Source organism: Bufo bufo, chromosome 2, assembly GCF_905171765.1.
Source record: "Bufo bufo chromosome 2, aBufBuf1.1, whole genome shotgun sequence".
NCBI classification, from domain to species: Eukaryota; Metazoa; Chordata; class Amphibia; order Anura; family Bufonidae; genus Bufo; species Bufo bufo.
The window spans coordinates 181,941,353-181,953,728 of NC_053390.1; the positions used below are offsets into that span (position 1 = coordinate 181,941,353).

General features: G+C 43.4%; 1 protein-coding gene across 1 annotated transcript in view; it reads left to right on the forward strand.

Moving 5' to 3' along the window:
• SNX2 (sorting nexin 2) overlaps positions 1 to 12,376 on the forward strand; it is a 63,229-nt gene that overhangs the window by 28,777 nt on the left and 22,076 nt on the right. The window contains exons 3-6 of the mRNA XM_040415951.1: positions 3,954 to 4,117; positions 8,495 to 8,561; positions 9,090 to 9,133; positions 11,523 to 11,664. Coding sequence (XP_040271885.1) covers positions 3,954 to 4,117; positions 8,495 to 8,561; positions 9,090 to 9,133; positions 11,523 to 11,664 — 417 coding nt within the window. The remainder of the gene's footprint in view (positions 1 to 3,953; positions 4,118 to 8,494; positions 8,562 to 9,089; positions 9,134 to 11,522; positions 11,665 to 12,376) is intronic.

Sequence of the window (12,376 nt, forward strand, 5' to 3'; positions counted from 1 at the left end):
TTAAATCACTGGTGCTATCACAGTTTGTTAATTCCACAGTCAGTGTTTGGTCAGTGATTTCCATCAGTGATTGTCAGCCAAAACCAGAAGTGGAGTCTACAGAGATCAGGTATAATGGAAAGATCTGCACCTCTTCTGTGTTTAGACCAGCACCTGGTCTTGGCTCAATCACTGACCAAACACTGACTGTGTGAAAGCTGCCTTACTGTATACCACTATCCACCCTTAGGGCCCATTCACACGACTGTATGATAGCCGTACCCATGTTGCGGACCTCAAACAACGGGTCTGCAATACACGGGCACTGTGCTGTGGTGCAGACCCATTGGCTTCTGAGTGTTTTCATGGGCTTCCGGGTCTGTGCCTCCGCACCGCAAAAGATAGAACATGTCCTGTCTTTTGCCGTATCCTGCAGAGTTTATACTGCCAGTGCCCACGTTTTGCGGGCCGCTGTTTGCGACCCACAACACAGCCTTGCGTCAAAACGATTGTGTGAATGGACACTTAATAAAAGGAGATAAAATAATGACTGGAGTATAGTCTGCATATTTATAACCAGAGCTAGACGAGCGTACAAGACTGCTGGTGAAACCTGCTAATTACTAGTTTGGGTTTATCTCCATGAACCCACTTTTACCTGTAAGACAACGCCCTTTGCAGGGTCCCTGCCATGTAAAAGTAACTGCACAATATAATGCATATAAATAGAGTAGTAATATTAGCAGCTCTGTCCAGGTTTAGAAGTGGAGGTTGGCTATTCCAATTGAAAGGCTGGAGGTACAGTGCCTTAAAGTATTCATACGCCTTGAACATTTCCACTTTTTTTTTTTTTTCACTTTACATTCACAAACTTTAATGTATTTTATTGGAATTTTATGTGATAGACCAACACAAAGAAGCAAGTATTTGTGAAGTGAAAATAAAATGATACATGGTTTTCAAAATGTTTTAATAAATACAAATCTGAAAAGGGTGGTGAGCATTTGTATTCAGCCCCCTGTACTCTGATACCCCTAAATAAAATCCAGTGTGACCAATTTTCTTCAGAAGTCACCTAATTAGTAAATGGAGTCCGCCTGTGTGTCATTTCTTCTCGGTAGAACTCCAGCTGTTCTGTGAAGGCCTCAAAGGTTTGTTAGGGATCAATAGTGATCAAACAGCATCGTGAAAACCAAGGAACACACCAGACAGGTCAGGGATAAAGTTGTGGAGAACTGTAAAGCAGGGTTAGGTGGCTCTGAACATCTCACGGAGCACTGTTCAATCATCCGAAAATGGAATGAGAGCACTAATTGGAGAACCAGTCAAGAGGCCCATGGTCACTCTGGAGGAGCTGCAGAGATCCACAGCTCAGGTGGGAGAATCTGTTCACAGGACAACTATAAGGCTAGGGCTACACAGCGATATGTGTCGCATGACAAAATGGTGTCGCACTTCAACATGCTGCAACTGTGACCCAACAGCCTCTCAAAAATCCAACTGGGATGGATTTTTTGTGACTGTCGTGTCGCAGTTGCAGCATGTCGCAGTGCAACACTATTGACTATCATTATAAAAATAAAATGTTGTGCAACTTTTCTGCGACAAGAAGTCACATGACAAATGTCGCCATGTAGCCCTAGCCTTAGGCCTCATGCACACGACCGTTGTTTTGGTCCACATCTGAGCCGCAGTTTTTGAGGCTTGGATGCGGACCCATTCACTTCAATGGGGCTGCAAAAGATGCGGACAGCACTCTGTGTGCTGTCCGCATCCGTTGCTCCGTTCCGTGGTCCGCAAAAAAAAAATAACCTGTTTTATTCTGGTCTGTTTTGCGGACAAGAATAGGCAGTTAGATCAATGGCTGTCCGTGGCGTTCCGCAAATTGCTGACCGCAAAACACACAACGGTCGTGTGCATGAGGCCTTAGTCAAATCTGGCCTTTTATGGAAGAGTAGCAAAAAGAAAGCAATTTTTGAAAGCGAGCCATAAGAAGGCCCGTTTGCAGTTTGCCACAAGCCATGTAGGGGACACAGCAAGCATGTGGAAGAAGGTGCTCTGGTCAGATGAGACCAAAATGCAGTGTGTGGTGGAAAACTAACGCTGCACATCACCCTGAAAACACCATCCCCACCATGAAACATGGTGGTGGAAGCATCATGCTGCCGGGATGCTTTTCTTTAGAAGGGACAGGGAAGCTGGTCAGAGTTGATGGGAAGATGGATGGAGATAAATACAGGGCAATCCTGGAGGAAAACCTGGTAGAGGCTGCAAAAGACTTGAGACTTGGGCGGAGGATCACCTTCCAGCAGGACAATTACCCTAAACAATACAGCCAGAGCTACAATGGAATGGTTTAGATCAAAGCATATTAATGTGCTAGAATGGCCCAAAGTTCAGACCTAAATCCCATTTAGAATCTGTAACAAGACTTCAAAATTGCTGTTCAGACACTCTCCATCCAATCTGACTGAGCTTGAGCTATTTTGCAAAGAAAAATGGGCAAACATTTCAGCCTCTAGAAGTGCAAAGTTGATAGAGACATACCCCAAAAGATGTGCAACTGTAATTGCGAAAGGTGGTCCTACAAAGTATTGAATTGGGGGTTGAATACAAATGCACGCCACACTTTCTAGATTTTTATTTATTAAAAATTTTGAAAACCATGTATCCTTTTCTTTTCTCTTCACACATATTTGCTACTTTGCGTTGGTCTATCACATAACGTCCCAATAAAATAAATGTAAGTTTGTGAGTGTAATGTGAAAAAAGTGGAAAAGTTCAAGGGGTATGAATACTTTTTCAAGGCACTGTATATTTTCGTGTGCTGGAGCTGAAGGCATGTTCGCTAAATGCTGTTCTCCTGTGCTCCCCCAATCACTTTGACTTATGATACTGATTTTTCATCAAATTGTTGCCCATTTATATGTGCATATGTGGAAGATGTGCTTAGAAGAGACACCTAAACATCCAAAGTACCCAAAAGAAAAATCCCAGCAGTTCCTGTATTAATCGCCTTCTCTTCTTTCAACCCATTTATCTAATATGACCTTGAAAACGGAGAAATATGACAATCCGTGTGGACAAGATTATCTGATTACTTCTGTCATCCCTTTAAAAGATAGAGATTTTCTGGGACTTTCAAATGAATGTCCTTATTCTAGGATGGCCCAACAATATTAGTTAGAGGGGATGTGAGTATCGGCTGATTGAAGGGGTTGCGGCAGTCAGGCCAGTGTTGTTGTAGTTTTATTAGTGGCTGTGCCTGGTATTTCAGGTTACTGTAGATTTTACTATTAAAGTGAATGAGCTGTAATACCGGGCACAGCCGCTACCAAGTGGATGGAGCTGTCACTGTGACCTGCAAACAGTGAAGAGGAGCGCCACCACCCTTTAAACTACTGATTGGTTAGGGTACTGTGAGTCAGACCCCCGCTGGTCTAGTATTGTTGGACTATCCCAAGGATACACAGTCCCTGTAATGCACTTGGCACTAAATGTGATCATGACACAGCACCTATGAACCACCGGTTGGACCTTGACCTAACACTCAGACCAAAACAGGTTTGCTGTATAATAAGTATACTTGAATGGGGCTGATGTACGATGCCAGGAGGGGACTGGAGCTGTTTCTTGGGGGAGGAATGTTCATACAATCCAATTACCATTGAAGAATCTTGAAAAATGGGTCATCATAGCGTAGAACAACAATGAGGCGCAAGACATCCCTGAGTATTGGGTGAAGAACATTTCCTATACCAGCCTAAGAAAAAGTTGCTTCCGAAATGCATACAAACGATAAAGAATTCTCTGTGGCTTTTGATTGGTCTTGAAAGATCACATGACTTAATTTCTTGTTTGCTGATACCTATTTGCATCCTCAGCTTTGCCCTAGTGAGCTTAGTGGTTAGACCCATTTTAAGAATTTTTGTATTTGTACTTGCAAGCTTTGTAAATGTGTTCTTTTCTTCTAGAAGCTACAGATGAAGTTTCCCTGGATAGTCCAGAGAGGGACCTCATCCTTTCCTCAGAGCCCAGTCCCGCCATCACTCCTGTAACCCCCACGTCACTCATTGCCCCACGGATGGAGGCCATCAATATTTCTGCTCCTGTTATTTATGATCGTTCTAGGGATGAGGTAAGTGCAGCCCTTGTCATTATATTGTACTTCTGTTCTCCTGCATTCAGCAGCGTTACATGGAGCTGTCCAGTCCGGTGATGCAAACAAGATGTAAGAGGCCCGGCTCGTCACAAGTTAGGCCTAGTTCACATGTCGGTGGTTGCTTCCATCCAAAACCTGGAGTGTAGCCTACACAGAGATAAGGTATAATGTGATGTCCTGGTTTTGGCTCCCAATCACTGATGGAAGTAACTGATCAAGCATTGATGTGTGCACTAGGCCTTACTGGACGTGCTTGGCTCTGCATTGTAAATGAACTGTATGACCATACGTATGGATAGTTGAGTAATGTTGCTGTCAGGATTCAAATTGAACAGGGAAATTGAAGGCACATGTAACTTCTTAAAGGGGTTGTCCAGTCTAAACATTTATGGCATATTGCTAGGATATGCCACAAATTTTGTATAGGTGCAAGTCCCACCTCTGGACCCTGCCACTATCTCCAGAATGGAGAGCAAGCCGCACATATGTGGCCACCCTCCATTCACCGCTAGGGGAGTTACTAAAATAGCAAAGCATTGGCTCGGCTATTTCCATCAGTCAGTATATAGAGTGGTGAATGAGGTGGCCATACTTGTCAGTCTTGCTTTCCATTCAATGCTATCAGAAAATAGTCTAACGAGCGTACTTGGCTAATTTTTGAAAGTCCCATAGCAGTGAATGGAGAGGATGAGACCACCCCTTAAAGGCTGGTTTAACATATATCGGTTTTGTCTAGTCTGTAGTCTGAACTGAACACAGCTGATGAGAATTTGGCTATCCGTTGCTCTATCCAGCTCACCATAGATTCAAATGTCGCCAGATCTGGTAACGCATAGGATCGAAAAAAGCTGCAAGTAAGGCTTTTTGATCCTGCACAATCATTCTGGAGGGAAACTGCACTAGGCTTCTGCAGAAATGTGAACACACCCTTAGGCCTCTTTCACAGGGGTGTCGCATGTGAGGGCCGGATAGGATGCGGGTGCATCGCGGGAAAATCGTGCGTTTTTGTTTTTTTTTGTCTGCGAGTGTTTTGTATGCAATTGCGTTCTTCATTTTTTTTCCCCCCGCGCGAGTGCAATGCATTTTGCCCGCACGTGAGTAAAAACTGAATGTGGTACCCAGACTCGAACCCGAACTTCTTCACTGCAGTTCGGCTTTGGGTTAGGTGTTCTGTAGATTTTGATATTTTCCCTTATAACATGGTTATATGTGAAAATAATAGCACTCTTAATACAGAATGCTAAGTAAAATGTAGATTGAGGTGTTAAAAAATAAAATAAAAAAACGTACCTGTTCCAATTGATCGCGCAGCCGGCATCCTCTTCTTGCTTCTTCTTTCAGGACCTGCAAAAGGACCTTTTGATGACGTAATCGCGCTCACCATGTAGAAGATCCTTCTATCTTCATTCAGCAGGACCTGCGCTGATGTTACCGCGCTCACCATGTGGTGAGTGCGATTACGTCACCAAAGGTCCTTTGGCAGGTCCTGAAAGAAAAAGTAGATGATGCTGGCTGTGCGATCAACTGGAACAGGTAAGTAAATTATTTTAATTTTTTTAACCCTTCAATCTACAGTTTACTTAGCATTTTGTAAGGAGTGCTATTATTTTCCCTTTATAACCATGTTTTAAGGGAAAATAATACAGGGAATACACTTTAATGGGGTCCAGGGTTGCTTTCATCCCTATCATCTCCTAGCAACCATGCGTGAAAATCGCACCGCATCACGCATACCCATTTAATTCTATGGGGTCTGCATTGTGTGAAAAACACAAATTATAGAACCTGCTGCGATTTTCACGCAACGGACAAATGATGCGTGAAAATCACCACTCATGTGCACAGCCCCATTGAAGTTAATGGGTCCGGATTCAGTGCGGGTGCAATGCGCTCACCTCACGCATTGCACCGCGGGGAATTCTCGCCCGTGTGAAAGGGGCCTTACTTTGATACAGAATGGGTCAGAAGATATTTTAAATTGTGTCTGTAATACAGTGATTGAATAATTCTCTAGGGTGCCACCTGCTGTGCAGTGATAGCGCTATTCAAAGGAATAGGGTTGTGTTGTACTTCCCTGTACAGCAGATGTCCAGTAGTTTCTCCACTTCCCCTCATTCTGAGGATTGGTTAGGCAAGCAGCAGTAATAGCATATCCTAGTGATACGCCATCACTTATTATACCGGGAGAACCCAGCGTTATGTATCTTAGGTAGGGAAGACGGTAAAACTTGATTGCAGGGGAGGCCGATGTCTGTCCTCATCATAACCAGAAGTTTTCAGCCTCTTGTTATAAGTAGGACAGTAAATGAAGACAACCACTAAGGGTTTTTAAGTGAAATCCAGTCTTTCATTAACATCGACCTTACAAATGTAATAATATATTGTCCCTTTTTCAGGTTTTTACATTTTTCCGTTTGTATAGAACAATCTCATGCTGTGGTCTGAAGTGGCTGCTCTTATTATGGCTTTATTGTCGTCCTTATGATGACACAATACATTGCTCTTATTCATAAGATGAAGTTAACCCTGATAATCCAGAACATCTGATAATCTGGTACATAACTACGATATATCATGGAATTTCACAGAACTAGAAATGGAGAAAAAGAAGTGTAAACAGGCAATTACTGTAAGACATTGAAATATCATTTCATCCTGGAGGTTTCCATCAGTAACTGCCAGATTATCAAATTCCCTGGATTAGGTCCTAATGATGCCACAAAACCTGCCCATACACATTAGTTGAATGTTGCCTGAATCGCATCTAATGTGTATGGAAATGGTGGGGGTTAATGGGAACCTTTCACCATGAAATGCAGTGCACTCTGCAGGAGGAGTGGAGCAGCTTCATATATAGTTTTATAGGAAAAGCTTCCATGAAACCTAATTGATATCACTATAGATGTAGATCTCTGCTCTATGCTTAGGAGTCATGTGGGCGGTGCTATGGAGTGATTGACAGCTAACTCTGCATTTACTAAGCTTAGAGCGTTAGCTGTCAGTCCCTGAGTAGGACCGCCCACATGACTCCTAGAAACAGAAAAGGCAGAGGTTTATATGAATGATTTATTAGGCTACTTTCACACCTGCGTTAGGTGCTGATCCGTCATGTATCTGCACAGACTGATCCGCACCAATAATGCAAACGCCTGTATCCGTTCATAACGCATCCGTCTGCATTATTCATTCAAAAAAAAGTCTAAGTCAAAACTGATCCGTCTTGACTTACATTGAAAGTCAGTGGGGGGCGGATCCGTTTTCAATTGCACCATATTGTGTCAGTGCAAAACAGATCCGTCCCCATTGACTTGCATTGTAAGTCAGGACGGATCCGTTTGGCTCCGCATCGCCAGGCGGACATCAAAATGCTGCAAGCTGCGTTTTAGTGACCATCTAAAAAACGCAATGTAGACCAAACGCTGCCAAATTGATGCATTCTGAACGGATCCTTATCCATTCAGAATACATTGGGGCTGAACTGATCCGTTTTGGGCCGCTTGTGAGAGCCCTGAAACAGATCTCACAAGCGGACCCAGAAACGCCAGTGTGAAAGTAGCCTAAATTACAAGTTTGCCACAAAACTATATGGGGGTCATTTATCAAGCTGAAATACACCTAAATTAGGGATATTTCAGGAGCAGATTGAGGCACAACTAACCGCCATAGCTAATCTGCGACTTCTCCCTGGTCATGCCACGTCTAAAAAAAAAAGTGGGCGTGGTGTGGGTGGGTAAATGAAAGGGCTGGCAGGCCCGTCTCATTTACCATTTTCTATGCCTGTTTCAGGCGTAGAAAAAGGTCTAAATGCAAGATGGCCCTGAAGCTGTCTTGCATTTAGAAGCGGCGCTGGATGCACCGAAGTTATGAAGAGGCCTGCACCTCTTTATAACTTTGGCAAGCCACCAGCGATGGGGCTTTATTAAGACTGGCGTCCTAAATGGCGGTCTTAATAAATGTGCCCCTATATATCTGTATATGTGTCCTCGGCTCCTCCTGCTCATGGTGACAGGTTCTCTTTTAGGGTGCTTATGTACCATACAGGCACAACTGTACACCGTTGGGCTGGGGTCATTTACTGATTGTGTAGTGTGTGTTCTGCTATCATGCCTCCTTTTTCTGCATTCGAGGATATGAACAGGAACTCGCGCGGCAGTGAGGTCCCGAGTGATAGGAGCCAAGCCTGAGTAGCTCTGCTTATCTCTATAGTTGACCGATCATATGAATGTTATTGCTTGATGTGTAATTATATTATGTAAATTGTTTTTTTTTTATGATGACTATTATTCTATTTCTACAGTAGTCATTTGATCATTTATAAATGAAAATTCTAATGTAGTTCTGTTTTATCCACAGATTGAGGAGGAAGCAAATGGAGATTACTTTGATATAGAAATAGGTGTCTCCGACCCAGAGAAAATTGGTAAGTACGAGCTCTTATTATGGATGAATGGTCAGTGACTGTTACTTACTATATGCTTCATGGTTTGATTCAGTTATATATTTGTTCTCCTTTAAAAGAGTTGTCTAGTACTTAGAGATTGATGAACTATTCTCAGGATACGTCATCAGTATCAGATAAGTGGGGGTCCGCCACCCATTTAGCTGTTTCGAGTAGCCATCAGCACTGGAAGCGGAAGGTTCCTTCCACTACGTGGTGGCCATCCTGGGGTACTGCAGCTCAGCTCTAATTCAGATGAATGGGCTGAGCTGCAGTATGCTGGTGTGGACAGAGCCTTCTGTCCACTGTACAGTCTCCAACCCCAGTGACTGCCCAAACCGCTGATCGGTGGGATATCCAAGTACTGAAAAACCCCTTCAGAGGAGAACACACTAATATGATAGTTGAATTAAACCATGAAGTATTTTTTATTTCCTGAATCGGATGAGTATGAAATATAAAGGAATTAAACCTTGGGCAACAAATAATGAGATTTTCTTTGTATTTTAGGCGATGGGATGAATGCTTACATGGCCTACAGAGTAACAACAAAGGTTAGTTCTCTTCTTATGATACTAAGGGTAGACGTTCAGTAAATATATACAGTAAAGTCCCTGTAAGTCAGAAAATGTGATCGCACCAAACTGGAATATAATAGAAGGAGCCAATTAGATCTGATCTGGAGATGAGTGAAGTTATCAAAAATTTGATTTGGCTGCTTCACCGAAGTTCACAAAGAAATTTGATTTGTTACAAATTACTTTGTCACGAATCGCATTACATTGTATGTGGTGGGTGCAATGTTTGGGAACGGCGATCGCACCGTCCCCTGTCATTGAACCCATCAGATGTCGTGTTCTGGCATCTGACAGTCACATTGAGGCCTTTCAGGGGTTAAAAACAAAAAATACATGCTCACCTTATCCATTTACTCTCGGCGAGGACCTCACCGCATCCGGCCAGCGTGATGTTCTCAGTCATTCTTCCCTCATCATCTATTCATTATCGGCAGCACATCCCTGATTACACAGATTCTTACTGAATGTGGGAGGAACGATTGCTACCGCAGTCATTCTTCCCTCCTTCTCTTCTATTCATTATCGGGAGCACGTCCCTGATTACACAGGCTGATGTGCTGCCGATAATTGGGCATCTTTCATTCTGACTGCTCAATTACAGAAAACCAATTATCGGGAACACTTGTACCCGATAATTTTCATGCAGTTTAATAGGGGCTTATTCATGCATGAAAAGGGCAGAGCTCACCATGCATAGCCTGATGGGGGCACTCCAGTGTTGGTTCTCATGTAAGGAGAATGCTATTTTCTGTCATTACCAGAGTCCTATATTATCCTGCAAGTCAGTTGTCATGGTCTCCCTGCTTGTCTGCATTTAGCCACATTATGGTTGGGTAACACTGCAGCACATTGAGGGAGTTTATTAGCCCACGTATACCCGAAAAGTGTTGTCAGTCAAAAGATTTATTTAGATTTGTTTTAACTATGACTGGCGTAAGATTAAATGACTGCATTGTCTCACGGCTGGTTGTATGACTATGGTATAAAGAGCAGCACATGGTCTGAGCTGGGGTCCATCAGCTCAGGTACTTTGTATAGCTTAGATACACCTTCTTCTGTAAATGTAAGATCTTTGGCAAATACATTTTGTACAAAATTCTTTGGGCCCTTCTGCCACACGTCAAGGCGATCTCTGTAAGACTGGAACCTAACACTAAATGCTACCTGTTATGTGCCATAACGGCCACCATACAATTCAGGGAGTGCAGGTTCCACATGCATGCTGGGTCCACTCTGCTTTTTATAATTTTTGGTGCCAAAATGGCCTCCATTAAATTTAGGGGATGCAGGTACCAACATGCATGCTGAGCCCACTCTACAACTCTCCTGGTGCCAGACGGCTTCCAATGAATGCAATGAGTCCACTCTATACCTCACCTGGTACCAAAAGGCTTCCAGTAAGTGCAGGAAGAACAGGCTACAGCTTTAGGCTGCATTCACACGTCCGTGGAACACGGTCCGTGTGATACCGGCCTGGATTTCTTCAGAGTGCAGGAGCGCACAGCGTCATTGGTTTCTATGACGCCGTGCGCTTCCTGCTGCCGCCGCAGTACAGTAGTACACTGGTATGATCTATACCAGTGTATCACCGTACAGCGGCGGCAGCAGGAAGCTCACGGCGTCATAGCAACCAATGACGCTGTGCGCTCCTGCACTCTGAAGAAATCCAGGCCGGTATCACATGGACCGTGTTCCACGGACGTGTGAATGCAGCCTTATACTCACACTAATTAAAATCAGCCTATCGGGCAGACAGGCTGGTCAGGGGTGGAAGACTAAATGGAGTCAGCCACAGCTCCAGTACAAACTGCAGAGAGAAAAAAGGGTTAGTCAGATAAAAAGCAGAGTGGACCCAGCATGCATGTGGAACCTGCACTCCCATTATGGCACATAACAGGTAGTATTTAGTGTTAGGTTCCCGTCTTGTAGAGATCGCCTTGACGTTTGGCAGACGGGCCCAAATAATTTTGTACAAAATGTATTTGCCAAGAATCTTAAATTTGCACAATAAGCGTAGCATTAGCACCAGAAGGCTTTCTATTACTATGGCATTATTGTACTTTATTTGTGTTTGCAGAGTGCTGTTGCATTGTCTGTTTTCTTTGCATTTCTAGCCATGGCAGCGCGCACCTGCACATAGGGATGTGCTGACTGACCCCCTTTTTCTTTGCAGTTAGATACACCTTCTGGATTGCTGTAGCATGAGTAGTAGGGAGGGGACAAATAGGTTATATGCGCCCCAGATCTAAGCTCCAGCAGCTCCTTTGGATTGCTGTAAATGGCATGATTTGTCTAAATGTGAATTACAGATTTAATATTCTTAGAGCAAAACAAGTCTAATAAAATCTACTTTTAACCCTTCTAGACGTCTCTGTCTATGTTCAGCAAGAACGAGTTCTCTGTGAAGAGAAGGTTTAGCGATTTCCTTGGGCTTCATAGTAAATTAGCAACTAAATACATGCACTTTGGATATATTGTGCCTCCGGCTCCAGAGAAGAGCATTGTAGGTAAGACCTTGTAGAATGGCCTGTTTTTTATGGATATCGTGTTTTTTTTATTTGTTTTATATTTATTTTAAACCTCTGAGTGACTAATTGTAAGTAGAATTTCTGTAGAAATCTGATTTCTCTGCACACACAGGATGTGGATTGTAGGTCAAACAATGTATTGGGTTATGAAAAGCCACTAACAGGCTTGTGTTTCACGATAGTCACTGGAAAGGAAAAGGAAGAAGCTGCAGGAAGCTGAGCGCTTGTGGTAGCATTGCTTTATTTACAGATCTGAATGGTGAGCGCAGATTTTATTTTCCTCCGGCAGTGGGGGAGAAGAGTTTCACACTGAGAAATGATCTGCACTCCCCTCCTTCTCTATCCCAAAGCAATGCCAAAGGCTCCAATCAGACGTTGTGGCTACAACGTGTATTTTATTTTATTTTTCCTCGTTTTTTCGCAATGTGTGAACACAGCCTGATCCTGTAGCTTGACATTGATATTGCAATTGCACTGTTCACTACAAAATGTTCCTTTCCTCATAAACAATATGCATAGTCACTGGAGTGCCAACCATTAAGAGAATGTGGGTCCCTGAGTCCCGTGTGTAAGTGCACAGTCTATGAGACTGCCGCGTACAGCACTTCTCTGTCCCATAGAAGAGGATGGAGCGATGGTCACATTGCAGGAACTTTTCTTCCTGTTATCACGTCTTTTACTAAGCAGGTAA